This window comes from Convolutriloba macropyga, chromosome 6, assembly GCF_964194025.1.
Source record: "Convolutriloba macropyga chromosome 6, txConMacr16.3, whole genome shotgun sequence".
Classification (NCBI taxonomy): Eukaryota; Metazoa; Xenacoelomorpha; order Acoela; family Convolutidae; genus Convolutriloba; species Convolutriloba macropyga.
Genome location: NC_134473.1, coordinates 29042846 through 29070341, shown reverse-complemented (window position 1 = coordinate 29070341; position 27496 = coordinate 29042846). Strand labels below are relative to the sequence as shown.

The 27496-nt window shown below is 34.1% G+C and overlaps 1 protein-coding gene across 2 annotated transcripts in view; it reads left to right on the top strand.

Annotated features, from left to right (window-relative positions):
* The window catches only part of LOC142341612 (transient receptor potential cation channel subfamily A member 1-like), a 99671-nt gene that overhangs the window by 67104 nt on the left and 5071 nt on the right, over positions 1–27496 (top strand). The window contains exons 12-24 of one of the 2 annotated variants that reach the window (XM_075392699.1): positions 3142–3282; positions 3764–3931; positions 4287–4401; positions 5023–5274; positions 5626–5685; positions 6157–6228; positions 14593–14663; positions 19466–19640; positions 20193–20288; positions 22661–22887; positions 23358–23553; positions 26963–27012; positions 27368–27458. In XM_075392699.1, coding sequence (XP_075248814.1) covers positions 3142–3282; positions 3764–3931; positions 4287–4401; positions 5023–5274; positions 5626–5685; positions 6157–6228; positions 14593–14663; positions 19466–19640; positions 20193–20288; positions 22661–22887; positions 23358–23553; positions 26963–27012; positions 27368–27458 — 1714 coding nt within the window. Of the gene's footprint in view, positions 1–3141; positions 3283–3763; positions 3932–4286; positions 4402–5022; positions 5275–5625; positions 5686–6126; positions 6229–14592; positions 14664–19465; positions 19641–20192; positions 20289–22660; positions 22888–23357; positions 23554–26962; positions 27013–27367; positions 27459–27496 lie in introns of both variants that reach the window. The other variant, XM_075392698.1, reaches the window with a different exon arrangement.

The following is a 27496-nucleotide window of genomic DNA, read 5'->3' as shown; positions in this document are numbered from 1 at the left end:
TATGCAAGAAATATGCTGAATTTTCATCGCAATACATACTTTACACGCATTTCAGTGTACTATTGTGCACGTAAAGTTTTTAGCTGAATTTTTGTATACCTCGCTCTTTTTAGCGCATTTCTTACATATAATTTAGAAAATTCCGCGACCCGGGCTGCCGTGTTTTTTTTTCGATCACATCTGTAGTGAAACATATATTCTAGACTTTTGGTTGCTCATATTTGGTTGCGACTTCTTGTCAGATGTTTTTGGGAAAGAGTAACTCTCAGGTTTTTGGCGGTAGTTTTAATCATCAGCAAATGTCATGCTTTTCTTGAGTTCCCAAGGTCATTGGGAACATGCTCCAAGAAGGAGGGCAGGGGTTGGAGATCATCTTGATTGTCGTTTGATCCGATATCCTTGAACCTATATAATTGGAATGAAAATACTGTAAGGGTAATAACATCAAAGGGGGTGGATGTAGCTCATGTTGCCTAAGACCGAAGCGAAAAATTTGAATTAAAAAACTACGGGGAAAAGACCCGTGCGAGGCCGGCGACAGGACGCACGAACGAGCCGTAAGGCGTTTTTACTTTGGCAACTCGTACTTCAACGTCTCGTCCAGGGGATGTCTCCACAACTCTTCCAAGGGGCCAGATTCCTCTCGGCGTCAAGTCCTTGAGTACCCACACAACATCTCCAACTTTCACAGGAGGCTGGTTGTTCTCTGTCCATTTACGTCTCCTTAGTAACGTCGGCAGGTACTCCTTAATCAAACGCCGCCACACGTGGTTCATCAACTGCTGCACGTGCTTCCAGTTCTTGAAACTAGCTGGCTGTTGGTCTCCAAAGTTTCCGGGTGGCAGGGAACTGTAAGGGCGTTGGATGAGGAAATGGTTAGGAGTGAGTGGTTCTTCGTTTTCAGGCTGATCAGCAACGTTTGTCAAGGGTCTGGAATTCAGGATTGCTTCGACTTCAACCATTATTGTCTCAAAGATGTCGAAGGAGAGACGCTTAGATCCTAGAATGATTAAGAGTGTCCTCTTGGCGCTCTGAATCAATCGCTCCCACACGCCACCGAAATGAGGGCCGTATGGTGGGTTAAATTTCCATGTAGTTTTGACTGCCGCTAGGGCTTTATAAATCTTGTCTTTGTCTAAAGCCTTAACCGACTTCTTCAGCTCTTCGGAGGCGCCAACAAATGTTTTTCCATTATCGCTGTACAATAAAATAGGTTGGCATCTTCGGCAGGTGAATCGTCGATATGCATTGAGGAAGGTGTCCGTATTTAAATCTGGACATGTTTCTAAATGGACTGCTCGCGTAACGAGGCATGTAAAAATAAGTCCATAGTGTTTCTCGATTTTGCCTTGTTTGTCCTCAATATAAAACGGGCCAAAAAAGTCCAGTCCTGTGTTGGCAAACGGAAATTTGGTTTCTTCTGTGGGGAAGCGGAAAGCAGGAAGTGGGGCCATTATTGGTTGTATATTTTGAGTGTCAAAACGGCGACACAGAAAACATCGGTATTCTATTGAAAGTAGTGTTTTTCGAAGTCCAATGACGTAGTAGCGTTGTTGTACGAATGCTTTGACCGGTTCTGTTGCTTGATGAGCACAAATTCTGTGTGCATGTTCAAGGTATAGTCTCGCAATCTTTTCCTTTGCGTCCAAGATTATTGGACATTTTTCGATCTCTAATTCTGTTGGAGCAAATAGGAGACGGCCACTAGATCGTAGGAGTCCGTTTTGGTCAACTATTGGATTTAAGTTTCTCAATTTGCTCTTGGCGTCTAATTTTTGTGTTCTTTTTAATGCGTTGATTGTTGAGGAAAAAGTATTGTTTTGAGACAACTTCAGCAGAAAATTATGAGATAAACAAACATCATCTTTTGTGTATTGGCTTTTGTCGGAACTATTCTTCTTAGCTCTGTAAATTAAATTGAAGACAGTTGCGAGGGTTAAAAGTAGCTTATTCCAGGTTGAAAAGCGGTTTGGGTCTAGAACAGGTTTGATTGGTGTTTTTGTATTTCTGGTTACGGCACCTACGGTTGAAATCTTTTTCAAATCTTTCCAAGAACTTTCACTGTTTTGCAAAAATTTTGGTGCTGTAAGCCATTTCGGGGGGATTTTTGATGGCTCAAGGCCACGCGTTCCATGGTCGGCTGGATTAAAATTAGTTGGGACATGATTCCACTCATCAGTTTTAGTTGTTTTCTTAATTTCTTCAAGTCGATTTGAGACGAAAACGTTTTGTTTCTTAGTTGAACTGATCCAATCTAAGACAACACGACTATCAGTCCACAAGTAGACTTTTTCAAATTTTAATGTCATTTCAGTTTGTATCAGTGTGCGGAGGCGTGTACCTAAAACGGCTGCTTCGAGTTCTAATTTTGGCACACTAATTTGTTTTATTGGTGCAACTTTGCATTTTCCAAGCAGAAAATATGTTTGAAAGATTTCATCCTGTTTTTGGGTGCGAATGTAAGCAACTGCTGACAATGCAACGGTTGAGGCGTCAACAAAGACATGGAGCTGGTGATTATCTTCGTCGTGATCAGTATTGGTCTAAGAACCCAATGAATTCGGACACTTGGTACGGTTTATTTGTCTCTTTGTCCTTGGGGGGGGGGGGTTGGTCTTTACTTGATGCTGATTGTCTTCGTCGTGATCAGTATTGGTCTAAGAACCCATTGAATTCGGACACTTGGTACGGTTTCTTTGTCTCTTTTTCCTTGGGGGGGGGGGGTGATGTCACCCTCTTTGTTTTAAAAATATTCCGTTTCAGAAGGTAGACTATGTTTCTTAATCACGGAGGTAGGTCTCCAATTTATGTAGTGAAACATATATTCCAGACTTTTGGTTGCGACTTCTTGTCAGATGTTTTTGGGAAAGAGTAACTCTCAGGTTTTTGGCGGTAGTTTTAATCATCAGCAAATGTCATGCTTTTCTTGAGTTCCCAAGGTCATTGGGAACAACATCCATCTGTGATCAGTGCCTATAATTTCGGACACTCATACGTACTTTTTTTCGAGACCATGTAATTTGGGTGGCACTTTATTCACGCATGAGTGACGGAAATGGTGTGATCAGAGGGCACTTGAGTCTCCCACCTCCTCCGCTTTCGAGCAATACAGCTCAATGTCATCTAAATGTGTCTTTATAGGTATGGATGCACAGCCGTGCACTATGCTGTGTTGGGAGGGAGGTTGAAGTCTCTGGGGTGGCTGCTGAACTTGGAGTGTCCTGACTCAATGGTACAGTCCAAGAGCAACCTCAATGAGTTCCCACTGCATTACGCTGCAAGGTTTGGATAAAACAAACTGCCTTAATTAATGGTATCGATTGACTTATTCCATTTGCATACATAATCGCGTACGTAGATTTGGCATCAAATAGGAGCGAAAATTGTATATCCACTGGAGAAATAAACAAGTTTATTTATATAGATTTTCATGAAAACTCGAGAGGGTGGCATTTAAGAAAATTTAAAAAATTCTACATGACTTCTGTGAATATCGATTGAAACTTTTCATGGGTTGTAGCGAATTCAGTCTAGCTTAACATTTTTTTTTTCGTAGGATTTTGTATTTCTTTTTTTAAAAAAATTAAACAGTTTCTGTTTGCAAATGTTATCGTAATCAATTAGTACACTGTGTGCTAATTGATTACGATAACATTTGCAAACAGAAACTGTTTATTTAAAAAAAGAATAACAAAAACCTACGAAAAAAAAGTTAATCTAGACTGAAATCGCTACAACCCATGATAAATTTTACTATTTCTAGATTGGGTCGCTACAATGCTTGTGTGAATCTGCTTGCAACGAGGGCGGGGATGCAGATGCTTAACTCGAGGAACAACCGGGACAGGACTCCAGTGATGCTGGCTGCCTCAAACGGATACAACAAAGTCGTCAAACTCCTCATCTCACGTGGCGCACTTCTCGTTCACAAGTCAGTACAGGCTGGTTTCAGACGTGAGGAATTTAGGGAACTAAAGTCATATCATGTCTCTCAGGGTCAAAGTTTTTAGTCCGTGAATCAACGGTGTAAAAAACTTTTTTCTCTCTCTCTTCTTATATTTCTTTGCACTCATTAATAACAGTGAACACCTTGACCCACTTGACCATTTAATACCTTGACAATATGGGTTTAATTATGAATCTGCTGTTCAACATTGTTTTTCTCGCTCAATTTTATTTTTTTCATTTCAAACCCCCCCCCCCCCGCCATTTCTCACATTCAATTGAAAATGGTGTTCACTTCACAATAAAAAATGCTATTAATAAAAAAAGTATGTTGATTTTAGCGATCTGCAAGGCTACACAGCTCTACACTATGCAGCTGTTGGTGGATACACTCACACAATGAGAGTCCTGCTTGCAACTAAAAAGACTCTGATCGACATGGCTGACAATGAACAAGTTAGCGCAAACCCTAAAAATACACAATCGTATACAATAGTTTAAAATGAAATTAAAAACCTTTAAAAACCATTGAAAAACTTGAATGTGTCAGTGTTAACTCCTGTAACTGCACTAACCAATTTTGTTGATCATTTTAAAATGTGATGTTAATGGAGATGAAAACAAAATCGCGATAAAGCGTCTTTGTAAATTGTCACCTACCTTTTAATTGGAACCCTGCACCTACAAAACAAGTTGTCCAAAATTAATGCTTGAATGACAAATTTTGCAAGCCCCCTAGCCTAGCCATCTACTTATGAAAAAAGAACGAGCAAAATCAAAATTACCTGCATAAATTGAAAAATATGAAAAAGACCATTTGTTGATATATGATAAGACCAAAGGTCGACCGTTACTAGACAAGATGCTCCACTGTACCACTTGAGCATAAGAAATTTACTCACCTCGAAAAAATTGTTCTCTTGATAAAGTCAGCCACTGAACAAGAGTCCTGCCGAAAAAGTATGATTCTCAGAACTTGACCTGTGTTCCATTTGCTTAATTTGAGATGGCCTTTTGGATCTTTTTAGCATCCCATTCAACCTATATCTTCCTATATCAGCCACGTTTATATTCCAGAATACGGCTCTGCATGTGAGTGCCGACAAAAATCAGCGCAAGTCAATCGAGTTACTTCTGTCAATGAAATGTGCGCTCACTCTGAACGAGTATGGCCAAAGTGCGCTGGATCTGGCTTTGGACGGGAAGAAACAAATTGCCCTGGAAGCATTCTTCCACCATGACAGATGGCTGGAAGTGTTCTCCTTCTTTGGACCTGAGCATGATTCGCCCTTCAGGAAGGTCATCCAAAATATGCCAGAGATGGCTCAGGTAAAGTTGAAAGCTAAATTGGAACAAGAAATTGAGAACAAGAAAAGCTATAGAAATTGAGAACAATAATATTTGTAAATATAGTGCATTGTTGGTGCCTTTCCCATTATAGCCCCCCCCCCGGGGGGGGGGGGGGGTAGTCTATACGTTATTTAACCAGTAAGTTGGTGGCTATAATCAAAACCTATAAATGAATCAGAAGTATATCAAAGCCAGGGTGAAGCCTTTTATATAGTAAATCTTAACCGATCCGAGTATTCTGTTCACATTCCGAAATGATCTATTCATCAACTTTCGAAGTTGAAATCCTGAAGTGTTCATAACTTGATGACATATAAGTCCATGTTTTAGGCCTTGATGGACAAGTCAATTGAGACGTCAAATGTGAATCCTAATTGTCCTGATTATTGGGTTAGTATGTTACCTTTCTTGCTCAAAAATATTTTGTCTCGCAAATCATTTGCTACATGCGTCATAATAAAATATGTTCGCCTTCATGACGTATTTAGATTGCTAATTATTCTAATGATGTGAGAAAAACCACCTTTACTCAAAAGTGACAGGTGTACCCAAAATAATGCCAGCTAACAAAAAGAAAACTTCTCAAAAGTCTTGAGCGAGCTGGCTGCAGCATATAAATCTGCATTAACAGATAAAACTGTAAATTGCTGCGTTTACCTCACTCGCTAAGCTGCGATTCTGTTGCACAAGGCAATCCTTAAGATGCCCTGAAATATTTTGATGATTTTGGTTATTTTCATATCGTTCTCGGACTTTCAGAACTTTGAATCCTTTAAATTTTGTAAAAACTGTTAATCTAAAATTTGTTGTAGAAAAGAGTTGATCTTTTAGGTGCGGTTTAACTTCAACTTCTTGTTGCAGAGCCACTGTGCAGACACGTTCAGTCCAGAGGAGATAGCAGCCATTCCTGACGAGCCATTCGCACTGCTTGAGGTAGAAAAAATAACAAAGATTGTGTGCAATCTTATTGACATCTCCGAAATAAGCACGCTAAATGATATAAAAATATGAGCAGCAAAGACATCAAAGTCAATTTAAGTCTGAAATAAGGAGGCTGAAATAACCAAATACATTCAATCTTTCCTCAAGTCGTTGCCTTTCCTAATTTTATGTTTTTGAATGTCCTTCAAGGACCCAATCTCGTTACCTTGTGTCAAATTAACTCATGACAAAGTTGAGGGTTACAACTCGGAATGTTTAAGAATACATAGCATCAATTTGCTGGAACACTTACAAGAATAATTTCAATTCCTCTTTCTCCGAAAATTATTCACTAATTAAGTTTATTATGTTTTTAAAGCAAAAAATGTAGCGGTGATCTCACATTTTTGTTGACTGAAATGCGTGGTCAACTGTATGCCTACAGAGTGCTTAAATTCTGAATTCGCGTTAGGATTAATCAACAGAATTTGAAATTGAAAACAAAAAAAACAATACTTTATAATTTCTCCCTACATATTTTGTTGTTCTAGTATCAAAGTTTTTTTCACATTTTTGTTGACTGAAATGCGTGGTCAACTGTATGCCTACAGAGTGCTTAAATTCTGAATTCGCATAAGGATTAATCAACAGATTCTGAAATAGAAAACAAAAAAACAATACTTTATTCTTTCTCTCTAAATTTTTTGTTGTTCTAGTTGCGAAGTTTTTTCACATTTTTGCTGACTGAAATGCGTGGTCAACTGTATGCCTACAGAGTGCTTAAATTCTGAATTCGCGTTATGATTGATCAACAGAATTTCAAATTGAAAACAAAAAAAACAATACTTTATTCTTTCTCCCTACATATTTTGTTGTTCTAGTATCAAAGTTTTTTTCACATTTTTGTTGACTGAAATGCGTGGTCAACTGTATGAATACGGAGTGCTTAAATTCTGAATTCGCGCTAGGATTAATCAGCTGAATTTGAAATTGAAAACCAAAAAAAACAACACTTTATTCTTTCTCTCTACATATTTTGTTGTTCAAGTTTCAATTTTTTTCACATTTTTGTTGACTGAAATGCGTGGTCAACTGTATGCCTACAGAGTGCTTAAATTCTGAATTCGCGTAAGGATTAATCAACAGATTTTAAAATAGAAAACAAAAAAACAATACTTTATTCTTTATCTCTAAATCTTTTGTTGTTCTAGTTGCGAAGTTTTTTCACACTTTTGCTGACTGAAATGCGTGGTCAACTGTATGCTTACAGAGTGCTTAAATTCTGAATTCGCGTTATGATTGATCAACAGAATTTCAAATTGAAAACAAAAAAACAATACTTTATTCTTTCTCCCTACATATTTTGTTGTTCTAGTATCAAAGTTTTTTTCACATTTTTGTTGACTGAAATGCGTGGTCAACTGTATGCCTACAGAGTGCTTTAATTCTGAATTCGTGTAAAGATTAATCAACAGATTTTGAAATTGAAAACAAAAACAACAATACTTTGTTCTTTCTCTCTAAATTTTTTGTTGTTCTAGTTTCGAAGTTTTTTCACATTTTTGCTTACTGAAATGCGTGGTCAACTGTATGCCTACAGAGTGCGTAAATTCTGAATTTGCGTTATGATTGATCAACAGAATTTGAAATTGAAAACAAAAAAAACAATACTTTATTCCTTCTCTCTGCATATTTTGTTGTTCTAGTATCAAAGTTTTTTTTTCACGTTTTTGTTAACTGAAATGCGTGGTCAACTGGATGAGTACGGAGTGCTTAAATTCTGAATTCGCGCTAGGATTAATCAGCTGAATTTGAAATTGAAAACAAAAAAACAATACTCTATTCTTTCTCTCTACATATTTTGTTGTTCTAGTTTGAAAGTTTTTTTCACATTTTTGTTGGCTGATATGCGTGGTCAACTGTATGCCTACAGAGTGCTTGAAGTCTGAATTCGCGTTTGAAATAATCAACAGAATTTGAAATTGAAAACAAAAAAAACAATACTTTATTTTTTTCCCTACATATTTTGTTGTTCTAGTATCAAAGTTTTTTTTCACATTTTTGCTAACTGAAATGCGTGGTCAACTGGATGAATACGGAGTGCTTAAATTCTGAATTCGCGCTAGGATTAATCAGCTGAATCTGAAATTGAAAACAAAAAAAACAATACTTTATTCTTTCTCTCTACATATTTTGTTGTTCTAGTTTCAAAGTTTTTTTCACATTTTTGTTGGCTGATATGCGTGGTCAACTGTATGCCTACAGAGTGCTTAAAGTCTGAATTCGCGTAATGATTAATCAACAGATTTTGAAATTGAAAAGAAAAAAACAACACTTTATTCTTTCTCCCTCCATATTTTGTTATTCAAGTTTCAAAGTTTTTTTTCACATTTTTGTTGTTTGAAATGCGTGGTCAACTGTATGCCTACAGAGTGCTTAAATTCTGAATTCGGGTAAGGTTTAGTCAACAGATTTTGAAATAGAAAACAGAAAAACAATACTTTATTCTTTCTCTCTAAATTTTTTGTTGTTCTAGTTGCGAAGTTTTTTCACATTTTTGCTGACTGAAATGCGTGGTCAACTGTATGCCTACAGAGTGCTTAAATTCTGAATTCGCGTAAGGTTTAATCAACAGATTTTGAAATAGAAAACAGAAAAACAATAGTTTATTCTTTCTCTCTAAATTTTTTGTTGTTCTAGTTGCGAAGTTTTTTCACAGTTTTGCTGACTGAAATGCGTGGTCAACTGTATGCCTACAGAGTGCTTAAATTCTGAATTCGCGTAAGGATTAATCAACAGATTTTGAAATTGAAAACAAAAGAAAACAATACTTTATTCTTTCTCCCTTCATATTTTGTTGTTCTAGTTTCAAAGTTTTTTTCACATTTTTGTTGACTGAAATGCGTGGTCAACTGTATGCCTACGGAGTGCTTAAATTCTGAATTCGCGTAAGGATTAATCAATAGATTTTGAAATTGAAAACAAAAAAAAACAATACTTTATTCTTTCTCCCTTCATATTTTGTTGTTCTAGTTTCAAAGTTTTTTTAACATTTTTGTTGACTGAAATGCGTGGTCAACTGTATACCTACGGAGTGCTTAAATTCTGAATTCGCGTAAGGATTACTCAATAGATTTTGAAATTGAAAACAAAAAAAACAATACTTTATTCTTTCTCTCTACATATTTTGTTGTTCTAGTTTCAAATTTTTTTTCACATTTTTGTTGATTGAAATGCGTGGTTAACTGTACGCCTACAGAGTGCTTAAATTCTGAATTCGCGTTTGAAATAATCAACAGAATTTGAAATTGAAAACAAAAAAAACAATACTTTATTTTTTTCCCTACATATTTTGTTGTTCTAGTATCAAAGTTTTTTTCACATTTTTGCTAACTGAAATGCGTGGTCAACTGGATGAATACGGAGTGCTTAAATTCTGAATTCGCGCTAGGATTAATCAGCTGAATTTGAAATTGAAAACAAAAAAAACAATACTTTATTCTTTCTCTCTACATATTTTGTTGTTCTAGTTTCAAAGTTTTTTTCACATTTTTGTTGGCTGATATGCGTGGTCAACTGTATGCCTACAGAGTGCTTAAAGTCTGAATTCGCGTAATGATTAATCAACAGATTTTGAAATTGAAAAGAAAAAAACAACACTTTATTCTTTCTCCCTCCATATTTTGTTATTCAAGTTTCAAAGTTTTTTTTCACATTTTTGTTGTTTGAAATGCGTGGTCAACTGTATGCCTACAGAGTGCTTAAATTCTGAATTCGGTTAAGGTTTAGTCAACAGATTTTGAAATAGAAAACAGAAAAACAATACTTTATTCTTTCTCTCTAAATTTTTTGTTGTTCTAGTTGCGAAGTTTTTTCACATTTTTGCTGACTGAAATGCGTGGTCAACTGTATGCCTACAGAGTGCTTAAATTCTGAATTCGCGTAAGGATTAATCAACAGATTTTGAAATTGAAAACAAAAGAAAACAATACTTTATTCTTTCTTCCTTCATATTTTGTTGTTCTAGTTTCAAAGTTTTTTTCACATTTTTGTTGACTGAAATGCGTGGTCAACTGTATGCCTACGGAGTGCTTAAATTCTGAATTCGCGTAAGGATTAATCAACAGATTTTGAAATTGAAAACAAAAGAAAACAATACTTTATTCTTTCTCCCTTCATATTTTGTTGTTCTAGTTTCAAAGTTTTTTTAACATTTTTGTTGACTGAAATGCGTGGTCAACTGTATGCCTACGGAGTGCTTAAATTCTGAATTCGCGTAAGGATTACTCAATAGATTTTGAAATTGAAAACAAAAAAAACAACACTTTATTCTTTCTCTCTACATATTTTGTTGTTCTAGTTTCAATTTTTTTTTCACATTTTTGTTGATTGAAATGCGTGGTTAACTGTACGCCTACAGAGTGCTTAAATTCTGAATTCGCGTTTGAAAGAATCAACAGAATTTGAAATTGAAAACAAAAAAAACAATACTTTATTTTTTCTCCCTACATATTTTGTTGTTCTAGTATCAAAGTTTTTTTTCACATTTTTGTTAACTGAAATGCGTGGTCAACTGGATGAATACGGAGTGCTCAAATTCTGAATTCGCGTATGGATTAATCAACAGATTTTGAAATTGAAAACAGAAAAACAATACTTTATTCTTTCTCCCTCCATATTTTGTTGTTCTAGTTTCAAAGTTTTTTTCACATTTTTGTTGACTGAAATGCGTGGTCAACTGTATACCTACAGAGTGCTTAAATTCTGAATTCGCGTAAGGATTAATCAACAGATTTTGAAATTGAAAACAAAAAAAACAATACTTTATTCTTTCTCCCTCCATATTCTGTTGTTCTAGTTTCAAAGTTTTTTTCACATTTTTGTTGACTGAAATGCGTGGTCAACTGTATACCTACAGAGTGCTTAAATTCTGAATTCGCGTAAGGATTAATCAACAGATTTTGAAATTGAAAACAGAAAAACAATACTTTATTCTTTCTCCCTCCATATTTTGTTGTTCTAGTTTCAAAGTTTTTTTCAAAATTTTGTTGACTGAAATGCGTGGTCAACTGTATACCTACAGAGTGCTTAAATTCTTAATTCGCATAAGGAATAATCAACAGATTTTGAAAAAGAAAACAAAAAAACAATATTTTATTCTTTCTCTCTAAATATTTTGTTGTTCTAGTTTCGAAGTTTTTTTAACATTTTTGCTTACTGAAATGCGTGGTCAACTGTATGCCTACAGAGTGCTTAAATTCTGAATTCGCGTAAGGATTAATCAACAGATTTTGAAATTGAAGTCAAAAGAAAACAATACTTTATTCTTTCTCCCTTCATATTTTGTTGTTCTAGTTTCAAAGTTCTTTTCACATTTTTGTTGACTGAAATGCGTGGTCAACTATATGCCTACGGAGTGCTTAAATTCTGAATCCGCGTAAGGATTAATCAACAGATTTTGAAATTGAAAACAAAAGAAAACAATACTTTATTCTTTCTCCCTTCATATTTTGTTGTTCTAGTTTCAAAGTTTTTTTAACATTTTTGTTGACTGAAATGCGTGATTAACTGTACGCCTACAGAGTGCTTAAATTCTGAATTCGCGTTTGGAATAATCAACAGAATTTGAAATTGAAAACAAAAAAAAACAACTAATTATTTTTTCTCCCTACACATTTTGTTGTTCTTGTTTCAAAGTTTTTTTCACATTTTTGTTGACTGAAATGCGTGGTCAACTGTAGGCCTACGGAGTGCTTAAATTCTGAATTCGCGTAAGGATTAATCAATAGATTTTGAAATTGAAAACAAAAAAAAACAATACTTTATTCTTTCTCTCTACATATTTTGTTGTTCTAGTTTCAAAGTTTTTTTCACATTTTTGTTTATTGAAATGCGTGGTTAACTGTACGCCTACAGAGTGCTTAAGTTCTGAATTCGCGTTTGGAATAATCAACAGAATTTGAAATTGAAAACAAAAAAAAACAATTAATTATTTTTTCTCCCTACATATTTTGTTGTTCTAGTATCAAAGTTTTTTTTCACATTTTGTTAACTGAAATGCGTGGTCAACTGGATGAATACTGAGTGCTTAAATTCTGAATTCGCGTTATGATTGATCAACAGATTTTGAAATTGAAAGCAAAAAAACAATACTTTATTCTTTCTCTCTAAATATTTTGTTGTTCTAGTTTCGAAGTTTTTTTCACATTTTTGTTGACTGAAATGCGTGGTCTACTGTATACCTACAGAGTGCTTAAGTTCTGAATTCGCGTAAGGATTCATCAACAGATTTTGAAATTGAAAACAAAAGAAAACAATACTTTATTCTTTCTCTCTTCATATTTTGTTGTTCTAGTTTCAAAGTTTTTTTTCACATTTTTGTTGACTGAAATGTGTGGTCAACTGTATGCCTACGGAGTGCTTAAATTCTGAATTCGCGTAAGGATTAATCAACAGATTTTGAAATTGAAAACAAAAAAAACAATACTTTATTCTTTCTCTCTACATATTTTGTTGTTCTAGTTTCGAAATTTTTTTCACATTTTTGTTGATTGAAATGCGTGGTTAACTGTACGCCTACAGAGTGCTTAAATTCTGAATTCGCGTTTGGAATAATCAACAGAATTTGAAATTGAAAACAAAAAAAAACAATACTTTTTTTTCTCCTTACATATTTTGTTGTTCTAGTATCAAAGTTTTTTTTCACATTTTTTTAACTGAAATGCGTGGTCAACTGGATGAATACGGAGTGCTTAAATTCTGAACTCACGCTATGATTGATCAGCTGAACTTGAAATTGAAAACAAAAAAAAACAATACTTTATTCTTTCTCCCTCCATATTTTGTTGTTCTAGTTTCAAAGTTTTTTTCACATTTTTGTTGACTGAAATGCGTGATCAACTGGATGGATACGGGGTGACTAAATTCTGAATTCGCGTTAGGATTGATCAGCAGAATTTGAAACTGAAAACAAAAAAAACAATATTTTATTCTTTCTACTTATTTTGTTGATCTCGTTTCAAATAGCCAATACTAGGTCAATTCTGTGGCACCGCAATCAATTCAGTTTTCAAACGAAATACGGATGTTGGGTTAGATCTTTTGCGTAGGGACCCACAGAATTGATATAAATAATTTAATTTCTTTTAAAAAACATTCCACTTTTCTCTTTCCTAACTTAAAAAAAGTGATAATAAGGTTGCCATTTCCTTGCCGTTGAATAAAACAGACTGCTTTTATATAGACACTCTTAATTTTACACCAAATAGTATGTTGGAGAGGCCAGAGGAACTACCAATGAGATAAACAAATTTTTTTAAACTTCTTTTGTTTTTCTTTTTCTCTAGAAGTTTTGTTTTCCGTAGCTTTCTTGTACATCACGAGTATTGCAATAGTTTGTGGCTACGCCTGCTGTTAATTGAAGCAGGAGAAATTCATAAAATTTTAAGGCAATAAAAAGTTTTAAAATTTCATTTTTGGGTGAAATGAAAATGTAAATTATCTATTTTTTTATTTTCTTATTAGTAAATAATTTATCGTCTGTTTAGCTTTTCGATTCTTTTTTCCACAAAAAGCTTTTCGTTTTTAGATTAACTCAAGGAATAATTGAGATGCTAAACAGTGAAAGCCTAAAAGGGGTACTAAGAAGAAGAGAAAGCGCACGAAAAAAACTCATTAAAAACTGTGGTTTTTCCCAGATTTCGGTCCTTTGAATAATTAATTTTTTAGGCAGAAGGAAATCTTCTCTTTGTTATATCTTCTAACAAATTTGTATAATCGAAAATATATTTTATTGTAATTTCTTAAAATTTTTTCAGTAACTATATTAACATAGTTTAATAATTTTTATCCCCCAACCTTTCCCCCCAACCCTCTAAACTTTTCCTGTTCTTGTTTACCCTTCAATTTTTTAAACATTTCCCCTTAACTAGCCAATAAGTGCTAAAAATGACGTTTCTCTTTTTTCTCTACGATGCTTAAACATAAGTGATAAATTGACTGAAGAGGAAAAGCCAGCATCTCATATATATTCCTCTATTTTGAAAAAAAATCTAGAACAATTAGGATTTAGTGATTAATTGGACTGAGAAAGGTTCTTTGACAAATACAAATTATCCAATCAGGAATCAAAGTTACATTAGAAAGCGATGAAATTTCCTATGCTTAAATCATGTTTTGAGCGCAGTTCGGTTTCGCTTTCGGCTGGCGATTGCTAGTATTAGTTGCACCCTAGCCGAGATTACTCAAAACGAATGCCTAAAATAACCTTATGACGATTATTGCAGAAAAGACCTCTAATATAGTCCACTTTGCAAGAACTTATAACACAGAGTTCGTCTTGAAAGATGATTGATTGCATTGTGTTAATGTGTTCAGATGATGGCAGAACAAGGACAGCAGCAGCTTCTAGTCCATCCCCTCTGCTCATCTTATATGGAGGCCAAATGGTGAGCGGAAAAGCGTCTATCTACTCAAAGTAGCCGTCATTTCTGAAACTCTTTTAACGTGTTCGAAATCCTATTTTTGCTGGCTTTCCGTTTCATTACAGTTTTTCCAACAAATGTTTATAATACTATCGCAAACAATATTGTGAGCGGAAAAAAATCGAAAACTAAGTTGACGGGCCATAGCCATCCATAGGTGATATAATCAACTTTCAATGCTGTATAAGACAGGTCAAAGTCCACCTTCAGTAAACATACAATGACATAAGAATCACTAGCACGACGCGAATAACGAGTGGTTGCAAAAATGATCTCAGATGGGACAATGGATGACAGCAAAAATCCTTAAATGAAATTCAACTAATGAAAAGGCTCAATGAGAAATTTATGTCTATACTTTTACTTAACAGACCTCTGAACTAATCAGGAGGGCTGCTTAACAAATTTTCTTATTGCCTCGGTGTATAAACGAGCTTCTATTACTACAAAAGTAGAAATTAGATTACTTCCAATAGGTTTTGCCAGTCAAAATATGAATTTCAACTTTTGGTCAGTCATCAAGGGTGCTTTGGTAATTTGCGATGCTGATGGTCTACTTAGAATTTGAAAAGCACCTTACCAATTCCCTCCTGGTGTGGTCAAAGTTATCTGAACATGAGTAATTATGAACGAGCATAGTCATTGACGTCCACGGCAAGATATGTGATAATTTTTTTCAGGCGCTTTATAACAAGAAGCATAACTCTCGGAGAAAACATTAAAATCATATTCATAAGCAGACGAGAAAACTGCAAGACAAATAATTCACACATTTTTTATGAAATCGTAGAATCTAAAAATTTGTTCGCTAAACTATAATCATAGCGAAGCATTGCAAAAATAGATATAAAAATTTATTTGGTTAACTCAACTCTACTCATAATGTTTATTTGTTATTGTCAAATCACGTTCTAAGAAACACTCTTTGGCCTTTTTGGTACAGCAAAGTTCATTTTATGAAATGCACTTGAATGACAAGTCACCAGACTGCTACAATCGGCGACTGTGGCACAATGGATTGACGAAAGTTTTCGATCAGGATAGATGAGAAAAAATTTTGAATTCTGTCGTTGTTATAAAATTAATGACAAAATGTTTCGAAATATAAACAAAGAAAATTAGCCAAAAATTCCTACAAATGAAATTACCTGGTCAGCATAAATTAAGAATGAAGCTGCTCTCGCACATAAATGAACGTTAATATTCACAAAAATTGGGATAATTTTCCTGCTTTCAAGTTTTTTTGACATACTAACGGGCATTTTTTTGCTGAAACCTCAAATAAAATTTGGAAACCAAAATTCTCATCCACATTTTTGAATTAATTGTCCTCCAAATGTGGAAGAGAAATAAAATTTTCAAAATCTAACATACAACTTGTTTGAAAACAATTGGCGGATAAATGAAAAAATTAAATAACGCCATATTAAAAATAGAGATCCGATAAAGATCTGCTATTGATTAGAATACGATATAAGACAAACAGCAAAAAACAATAATAGACATTTATAAAAGCCAACATTCAATTATATACTTTCTTAAAAGCGCTTAGTGACAAAATCAATAGAAGCACATGATAATATTTCAACTAAACGAACTAACTTGTATTGCATTAGAAAGCAGATGCGACCTGTTTCTAAGGATACTAGGTAACAAGTAGACTGAAGAAGAAGAAAATGGACAAAGTTCACAAATATATTGAATTTATTAAAACATATTGAATTTCAGAAGCCAAAACAATCATACGTTTTCAAGCACAACAAAACTAGACAAATTTATATGTAACTTAGGAAGCCAGAGCGACCTGTAATTAGTGAGACGAAGTCATAAGACTACAAAATAACAAAAAATACATGTAGAACTCAAAACTGCAAAAAACGAACCCACAGTGTTGACGCTATTAAAACCAAAAGCTATTCTCCGAAAAATTGAAAAGTGTTGACTTATGTCTCATTGAAACTTCATTGGAACCTTTTCTAATGGGAATATGTGAAAAAGACAACAAAAGAGCTATAAATATTTACCAGTATACCAGAGTACTTCAGTATATGAAAACAAAGTGTCAAAGCCATAACAAAATCAGTTGGATTAAAAAACCAAAAAAGATTAAATATTGTTTTACCAGAAAGTACACGAGACCTGCCATAATTGAGACTGAGTTACAAGTTACTACAAGTTATCCGACAAAATGTGAACCAAAGGGGCAAAGTTCAAAGATACGTTTTTTTAGAATGTTTGTTTCACAGTCAATAAAACACTTAACTATCATCTCGAATAATTCTGCAGGTTCACTTAATACTTCACAGTAAACAATCGATATCTTTCATTATACTGAAAATGGCAAACGACTACAAAAACGATAAACAAGGGAAAAAATAAAAATAAAAAATCCGTTAGTACTATAAACTATTGACTAAAAATCATTGTGTCCTCTGTGTTGCCCCTTCATTTAATGTTTTTGGGGACAACTATCATAAATTTGATCAAGTGACAGGACAACAGGACAAGAAAGTGATATGTGGGAAGATATCTAAAAATCAAGAAACTTCGTATGAAAACTTGTAGCATGAAAGTCACAAAACAGTTGATTATAAAACGCTAAAACTAGTAAACTTTATTCCACTGGAAAGAAGATGCGACCTGTTTTTACTTAGACTAGGCTACAAACTAAAAAAAATAAGGGTAAGCAAGCGAAGTTCAAAACTCCACCGATGTTTTTTAAAAATGAGTTTTTTGAGGGTCATAAGAGGAATTAGGTTTCAATTGAAAGCATCAAATAGTCTCTTTTATGTCACCTGAAGACGTCTAATCCTATTACAGAATCCTCAATGAGACAGAATGCAGTTTTTCTATTGCTGCATATCTTGTAAAGTCCAGAAAAAAACACGTAATTGTAAAACGAAAATTGTAAGAAACGTAATTCAAATGTTAGCGGTTAAATAGAAGGAAAAAGGTTGAATTTTGAAAAACTAAGCCCCAATTTTAGCCAATCATCAGCCCTCCTCTATCTTTAAAGGGACATCCAATAACACAATCGCACACAATAACACAAACTTAACAAAGTTTAACAAGATTGACAAAAAGTTGAGCAAAAAATACGGAAAATGAAAAAAATAATACCAAAATCAGCCGAATATTCTGAAAACTTTTAAACTTGACATAAACTTTTCTTACAACAGAAATTTGAGTCACAATGGAGTAATTGTTCAACTGTTCGTTTCTTTGTTTGAAAATGAAACACACTTCCAATTACAATTAGAAAAGAAACGTCGAAGAAATTCAAACAAAAAGTTATTGCAGAAAAGCTTAAACGACACTAAAGAGTTCCAATAGACAGAGGGGTAGCAGGATTCAAATACCATTTTTTTATTAAACTGTTTTAAGAAAACCGAACCTGACTTTTTTATGAATTAGAAAATAATAATGTTTGATTTATAAGATTCTAACATGTAACGTTAACCAAGTAGTTAGTTTAATTTGCATGTTACAGTTTTTTTTAGAAAAATAAATAAGCTGATTAAAAAGGATCAAGTTCGGTTGTTATCGTTGATTTCAAGTATGGTTCCTCTAATTTAGCCCTCTAGGGGTTGCTTGACTCAACATTATCGGTGCAAATTTGCCTATTTGTAAGTGGAACCACAACCAATCTTAATTCATTTATTCTTAAATATACCCTGGTTTAGACTGGACGTTAAATATTGCAAGATTTTGCAGGACGATGTATATCTTGAAAGAGCTTGAAAGATAAACATTGTCTTGTAGGATCTTGGAAGATTAACATCAGGTCTAAACGAGGGGTCCCAGGTTGAGGTCGCGCTCGAAATCGCCTCTGATCAGACCGTCCCAAACAAGTGGGACCTCTGATCAGACCGTCCCAGACCGAAGTGACCTCTGATCAGACGAGAATGCGCTCAAAGATCATTGTGCGCTCGAAGTGCGCTCGAAGCCGCCTCTGATCAGGCGAGTTCCAGACCGAAATGACCCCTGATCAGACAAGTTCCAGACCATTGTCCAGACGAGTTCCAGACCATTGTCCAGACTAAAGTGCGTTCGAAATAGTCTGATCAGAGAATGATTTTAAACATGAACAAATCTCTCAATATCGTTATAATATATTCATTTCATCTATCATTTTATCAATCTTATATTCAACTAACAAAAAACCAATCCTGAAAGTATCGTTAATGAAAGTAAATCGAAAAAAAATGATGAAAAAAAATTACTGGGTATGCCATTTTTTTATGCTTTTAACTGAAAAATTGAACTTAGACAGCTCTGCATAAAAACGTCTTGATCTACTTTGATTCAAAATCTTTTCTTGAGGGGACTGGCAGTTGTTATTGTTATCAGCTGGACCCCTTGGTTCTGATCAAACCCAGCAGATTTTCAGATGAAGTTCCGATCAGAATGCGGTATTATTGTTGTTTCTTACCCGAGACAACAAAAGTCAGTAAGAAAACATAAAAAAACTTGAAAAAAAGTCGCTCGAATTGGTCTCCGGTCAGACTAGTGTGCGCTCGAATCGGCCTCTGATCAGACTTGTGTGCGCTTGAAACTGCCTCTGATCAGACCGTCCCAGAACAAAGTGACCTCTGATCAGGCAAGTTCCAGACCATTGTCCAGACAAAAGTGCGCTCGAAGCCTTTTCCAGACCATGTAATTCGAGCGCACCGGGAACATGTGTGCGCTCGAAACTCGTCTGATCAGGGGTCACTTCGGTCTGGCCACCTCGACCTGGGGTGGTATTTTGATGTTTCCGATTTCAGGAAGAAATACGGGCAAAAGGTGATTGTGTTCATGGTGATGCTGTACACACTCTTCCTCATCTCAATCTCGGCGATTGCATTGGACAAGATCAAAAGAGTCAGAGTACCAAACAACATGCTGCTCAAGAACACAGATGACGCACATTACAGGAGAATGATTGACAGTTACATCGACGTGAGTAAACGAACCTGCCCAGGTTGACCAAAGTTAGAAAACTAGTAAGGCCATACTTCGGCAACGTATAAATCTTAGAAAAAATAGTACTAAGGCTTGTCAAAATTACTACGGCACCGTAATAAGGCCGCATTATATCCGAGATACCATACCGTATTAAGGTCGTATCAAGAATATGGTACGGCACTAAGGCATGACCATGTTTAACAAAAAAATGTCAATTCTATCAATACTTCTCTTAATTCTATTTCAAATCGATTAAACAGAAATACGAAACCTGAGAATAATTAAATACAAATCTATCAATCAATCAATCAAATGCTTACCATGTTCAACCAAAACTCATGTAAAGCTGTGAGGATCTGCCTGTAACAATAAATATAACCACTGCTGGGTCAATAAACAATACTTTTAAAGCAATAAACAATAATTTTTAAATAATATTAACAATATTGCTTGAAAACATTATAAACAAGCAATACAAACTGTATGTTATTATGTCAGAAATATTGTCACCCTGGTTGTTTGTTTCATTTCACTATTCTGTTTCAGGATATGAGTTGGTGGGTGTGTGGATGTATCTACTTCAGCACAATTGGAAGTGCATTCGACATCATATCCATGATCATGTTGTATCTATCTGTCAAGGTGAGAATTAAAAAAAAAGAGAACATTGAATTCCAAAATGTTACACACCTTAAAAGTGTCAACAAAATGGCAATGTACAAATTCTAAAATACATAAAACAATAAGAATATATTTTATTTACAACGTTTGGAATACTACAAACATAAAAAAATATATTGGATAATAAGGAAATTAAAAACAATGAAAACTTAAAAAAGGTCCCTCAACAAATCTCTGTATTCCAATGCCTTTGGGTCTTTCAGATATTCCTTGAAAAAGAATTCTTTCAAAAAATCTTTGATGTTTTTAACCTTATCGGGTTTTTGTCTTTGTTCATATGGAAATTCATATCGAGGAATTCCGAATTACTTTTCATAGCCGGATAAATTTTTCCCGTTCTCGCATTCTGTTTACAATTGGAAGTTTGCAATACATTGTTGTTACTAAAAGCTGGTAATTGCTTCCTAACATATTTCAAGAAAAATACCATACATCGATATTTGAGAAGGAATTCAACAGGCATGGTTCTGTTTTTTATTTTTAAATCAGTCGAGCGATCATACTTTTTTCTTTTGAAACACACTTTTATTCCCCAATTAAGTTGTTTTTCTAATGTTATCATGAGATTTTTTCTGATACCAACAAGCATAAGAGATGAGCATTGAATATGACTTGAAACAAGCGCGTTCAATAGTGTTACTCTAGTTTTTATAGGAAAACAGTTCCTTATATCTTTCAAGATTTTGATGCTGCACGCCATTTTGGAGAGTATTCTTCTGATCTCTTCTATGAAGTTTAATATTGTCTTTGAAGTTTGTTGTCTAATATTATTCCTAGATATCTTACCGACGACGATTCTCCTATGTTCACATCGTTAACATTGAGATAAGACGGAGTTCGTGCTTTTTTTGATGGAGCAAACACGATATATTCTGTCTTCTTATTGTTCATCACAAATTGATGTGATTTGAAGTAATAACATAGTTTTTCAATATTTTTTTCCAAATTACTTCTGGCTATACTTTCATTAGTATGAGAAGAATAGAGAAAAGTGTCATCGGCGTACTGGATTACTTGACAATTGTCATTATCAATAGCTCTATGAAGATCATTCACATAAATGTTGAACAATATTGGTCCTAAAACTGTCCCTTGTGGCACACCTCTGTTAAGTAAAATCCAGTCGGACTCATTTCCCGAGAAAACTACTTTTTGAGTTCTGTCTTTCAAATATGATCTGATCAATTGTGTACATGTTCCGTCGAATCCTAAACATTTCGATTTTTCTATTCGTATTTCGTGTGACATTGAGTCAAATTCTTTTGAGAGATCGAGGAATGCTCCACAAACTGTATTCTTTTTATCCATTTCAGTTCTTACATATTCCGTACATTGTAGTATGGCATCTGTTGTGGACACTTTTTTCCTATATCCAAATTGTTTAGGTGACAGCAAGTTATTTGAGATCAAATAGTCATTAATTTGGTTCCTTATAAATTGCTCAAAATTTTTTGCCAATGCGCCGGTTACTGATATTGGACGATAGTTAGTGGGATCTTCTGTGTTTCCTTTTTTATAAAGAGGTGAGACCAAATCTTTTTTGAGGTAAGTCGGAAAAGAAGACTCAGAAATAAACTCGTTTATCAGAAAACAGAGAGGCTCCGCAAGGACCGATTGGGCATCTTTCAACGCCCATGCGGGAATTTTTGAAGGACCCAAAAGGTTTGTTCGCATTCAAACATTTTATTCAATCATGAACTTCTTTACAAGTAACATATTTGAACAAAAATCTATTTGCATTTCCCGTATCAGCTGAGAACAATGTTTTATCAAATTTTTTTACTTTCGCCAAAGTATTCCCCCTAAACTGAAAACTTGAAGTTCAAACGGTTTGCGATGTCTTTTCCGTTCGTAATAAGCTCACCGAAGCTGTTACGCAGAGTGTCTATTACAATTCGTTGTTTTTCATTGTTCCTAACTTCTTGTATAAATTTCCAGCGACTTTTTTCTGTGTTCAGAGAAATAAAGTCTTTTAACAAGGAAGCTTCATTTTCTGATTTGAAACTTTTTCCAGATAGGAATTTCCAGCGGTATTGAATAAAAACTCAAATTTCATCAGTCGCACAAAATTTCATCCAATTTTTTCTTTTTCTTTCAATTCTCGCCTTAAATCAGTAAAATTTGGACAGATAACGTATTGACTATTTACTGCGCATTACTTACCAGGCAATGCACTTTATAAATAAACCAAAGTTCAATATCAGAACTCTCAATGGCCTTCTAAGTTTCGTCAAGTTCTTCCATCGTCCATGAAATGTTACCGTTTTTTTTTCTTTGAACACTCCGAATAGTTGACCAAGATACCAGAGGAAGAAAATAGATCTTCTTTTTAGAAGACAAAAGAAGAGATGGATAAAGAAGGACAGAGTCGTTCCAAGATGCTTGGCAACATGGGATTCATAGCCAAGATCAGACTGCTCATCAGCGCCATATTGACATTCTTCCTCGGAGTGACTCTGATTGTACCCCATGGAAACTACCATATCTATGCATGTGACTTCTACATTCTGGGAATTGTATCATTTCTAGCATGGTTCCAAGTATTGGACGTACTGCAACCGTTAGTTGTTTTCATAAATCATTATTTTCAAATATATATATATATATATATATATATATATATATATATATATATATATATATACATATATAATATATATATATATATATATATATATATATATATATATATTTGTTTTTCATGAAAAAAAATTGATTATTTTTTATTAAAACATGTTGAAAAACTAGCACAATAGTGTAAAATTTCTGGCATTAATCGCTTTATGTTAAACTGATTTAGAAAAATCGTTCAGTTTTATTTATCCTCGCTTTATTGGAGTGGTTCAACAGAAACGGCATGTAAAACTGATTGATTACGACATAAGTAATGCCATGTCATTACTTATCATTCATACCATCTCATTCATACCAATGAAAATAAACTCATTCATGTCACTACTCATGTAATATCAGTCCGACATAGATTCATGATAATAAAATATTGGCAGCATTTTTTCACTAAAATTTCAGATTCACGACGATTGGGATTTACGTGGTGATGTACAATGAGATTCTACTGACTACATGCAAGTTGATCGCCATATTCTTCTCCCTCCTGTTCGGGTTCGCAGTCGGATTCCTCGTGTTCTTCGGTGGCCTCGAATACACCACTGACGAGGAGTTACAGAACTACTCCTTTGCCAGTTTCCCATCAGCACTCAGCAAAGTTAGTTTTGATACTACTAATAATAATTAATTAATTTTGATTTCTGTGTAATCGCAGCGTAACTGCATTTTTCACGTGGTACATTCATTACGCCACAAAACGTACAAATTTGGTTGATTTTGTCGGGGGGTTTCTCGCCGCCTATGTTTTAAGATTAGAGTTATAAGCGAACGTGGAAAACAGTGACAGTAAGACGAATTGCACCCGAGAATGATCAGGCTTTGTTCAACTTGAAGGTATCGTTAAGCAAGAGCTCATCGTCACGCTGACAGCTTCGCGATAATAGTTTGCGGTTGGACATCAACACAGGTCATCGCAAATCGTTTTTTAAAGCAAGATCGAATCCCGTTCTTGAGAGTCGGTAGCGGACAATAAACCCAATCTAATAACTCAATCTCTCCTTTGACTTAAACAACTGCTGTTTATTTCTGATTCTTGTGAAAAAGGCTGTTGTTACTTATCTCGGAAATATGGAATAATGAGAAGAAAAATTAAAAAAGATGAAAAATTTAAAACTAAAGTAAAACAAGGCGACTCGGTAATGTGCGATCGCACATAAGGTTCCGACCCCGCTCATCCACAATTTTGGCTTGATTGTCTACCAAATGAGGAACATAGAAAAACCCAAAAATTCAAGTATTTAAAAAAAAATTGGTGTATGAACGAAAAGAAAGTCTCCAAGCACATATCTGTGGTGGAATAAAAATGGCGCATTAGATTGATGAGATGTGCAAATATTAAGAAAGCGAGTCAAGACGAACAGCAAAATCAAACAACAGCAACAACAAAATTTAATTACATCAAAAACTTCATGTCCGTTTTAAAAAACAAAACTTAATAACAAAGTCAAAATACAGTCAGATAAAACTGATATTAAACAAAATAACTTTTTATTCACCAGAAAAGATAAGGGAGTAGTCAATAAAAAGGCTTGGTAACAATTAGACAATAAAGAACAAGAACAGTAAAGTTGAAAAATTCGCTAATTTTTTTTTAAAACAATGAATTTCGAAATAATGAAAACCATTAGAAATCAAATAAAACATCCCATAGGTGAACGATTGCCAATTCTTTGATAGAAAGAATTAAGAGCTGCCGGTATTCAATTTTTTACGCGGTTACAAAAAGAACATATAGACAACAACCAAAAAATCAAATAAAATTTGGCAGAAAACGCTTTCGAAACCGTAAAGCCATACTATAGCCCTCAAAATGTGTTCAATTGCACTTTCTTCAACCACCGATAATGTATTATGTGACCTCTCATTAATGAAGCTACGTAACAAGTAGAAAAAAATGGAAAACAAAATGAAAAAATAAGTAACACTTTAATTTTTTTTCGAAAAAAATATTTCCAAAGACATGAAAGCCATTAATTACAGAATAAAAAAAATTAATTAGGTTCGTATATTCTTCCAAAGGAAGCCTATGAGAATTGCAATTATCCAGAATAAGTCTTATATCTACCAAAAGAACGTCAAACATGACAAAAATCAAAAACTAATTTACTTCATTGTCAGTGTCGAAGCCAGTAAAGTCAACGAATTCTTCAAGAACATTGGATTGTGTGACACTAATCCTCTTTTGACACCTTCCATTGACAACAATAATGTCATAATTGGCCTCTAATTAACGAGACTAGATAACAACCAGACAATAAAAGGAACAAAATTGCGAAGTTAAAAAATGTTTTTTAATTTGGAAAACAGTTGTTTTCAGAGTCATGAAAGCTATCAGCTATCTACTAAAATCAAAATATCGTCTCATCTAATCTTCCATGAAAAGGAAATGAAACCGGGTCATTGTACAGTAAAATTTCATACGACCAAAAAGACAAAGTAAAAACGGCACTTAAAGACAATTTAAAAAAAAATCAAACTTTTCGAGAAAGTAGTGTCGAAGCCGTTGAAATCATTATCTATAACTTCAAGCATTTTAATAAATTCAATTGTGCCTATTTTGAAAGCCAAGAATGTGATATATGAACTGTCATTAACGTGATAATGTGACAAAACTAAAAACGTGAAAAATGGGCAAATACCTAAAAATTAATTAAATTTGAAATCTAGTTGTATCAAAGCCAGTAGCCATATTTTAAGGCGTAAAACCGCAATAGAGAATGAATTTGATTTCAATAGAAAGAAGAAGCATTATTTCATTGCGGACAAAAGGCTACAAGTTGACCAAAGAAAGAAAAAAAGTGGCAAATGTTCAAAAAGTCATTATTTATTTGAAAATCAAATACTTTTAAAAGTCAAAACAACCATAGCTTTCAAGTAATCAACTAGATACAAAAATGTGGAGCTAATTTGAAACCAATTGAAACTATCATTATTGAGCTTTTTTTGCAATGTTCTGTTATTTAATTATGTAGAAGAGATCGAATTTTTTTTTATAAAAAAGACCGACTGTTTACAATCCGAATTATTTTTGGATTATACCAGTCCAAAATTGGTCCAAAACTAGCCCTGCTAATGCTGTTTGTTGTTTAAGAACACTTAATTATTCGAATGTTATAGATATTGATTTTTTGTTAGTTAAAAATCTAAAATATATGCTGCGTGTTTGATAATCAACGAATAAATTTAGCAAAAAAACGGCGGAGTTTTATTTACAGAACTCTTAACGGAATTTGAAGTAAAAAAAGCCCCCTTTTGAGTCTACAAAAATTGTGTTAGTGGTGTTTGGGTCTGTACATCCTGTAAATTTAATTAAAGTGGACTAAAGAAACTTATTTCGTGCTGTTTTTGAAGAAAAAGTCTTAATTTTGAAATATTTAGACAGAATGTTTGACAAAAAATTAGCCTACAGTAATCTTGTGATTTTTTTTTGTTTTTACAAATAAAAATCCACAACACTTTTAAAAAAATTAACAAATTTTAGCAAAATTGGCAAAGTTTTATTCAAAATTCCGGAAAAAGTGAATAAAATCTCGCCGGAAATCACACTATTTTTTCAAAATTTAAACCTCGATAACTCCCTGTAAAAAACGAAAATTAAAAAAATCTTTTTAATTCCAGATTCTACGCTGGACAAGCTTTCTAATGATACCAGTCTCAACTCTCTACGATGAATATATCGATCTGCCAAAATTGACTGAACAAAAAAAAACCGTTTGAGTGTATAGTTCCTTCCCCCTCAAGAGGGGTCGGAACAATAAGGGTCAAATTTTACGTGATTGTTTGAGTGGGAAGATCTCTGTGGATGGTATCATCATTTTTCATCAGTGTTCGCCTAAATCAAATCCATTGAATGTCAAAAGTGTGCACGGATAAAGTGACAACAAAAGCAGATTCTTCTTACCTCGATATAATAATTAAGATCGTTCATACCCCTACCGAAAACTTACTATCTAAATGTCCCCACTAAATCTAATCTTTTTATGATCTTGAGTTTGCGTGTGATTCAGGTCTTCTCGATGATGTTGGGTGAAATTGACATGACAGTGACATTCATCAGGTTAGCCAGCCCTTTATCTCAAAAACCAGTCTCCATATCACCCCTTCTCACTGAACAATAAATTGGTTTTCAGAATCTTAGGACATGTTTAAATAATAATAAGAATGATGAAGTTTTCAAAAGGCGGAAAATAGTCAAAGTACATAATTAGCAAAATTTACAACCTTTTGAGAGAGCACCAAGCAGACATTTAGTCTTTCGAGTGAAGTCTCGTGGAAGTATCTAAATACTAGTCAATAATGCGTTTACTAGCTAAATAGTCACGTTAAGCTGCAGGATCAACGGTAAATAAAAAGAAACAGTAAAAACGTTTTCTGTTTATATTTGCCTTCAAGTTTCCATTATTTATTCACAGGAATTATGAGGCTGGAATCCTGACTTGGTGTGACTTATGTTTTGTGGTCTCTTTCATTCTGCTTGTCTGTATTCTCTTCATCAATCTTACCGTAAGAACATCAATCATATCCAGCTTAAAATTCTGCTT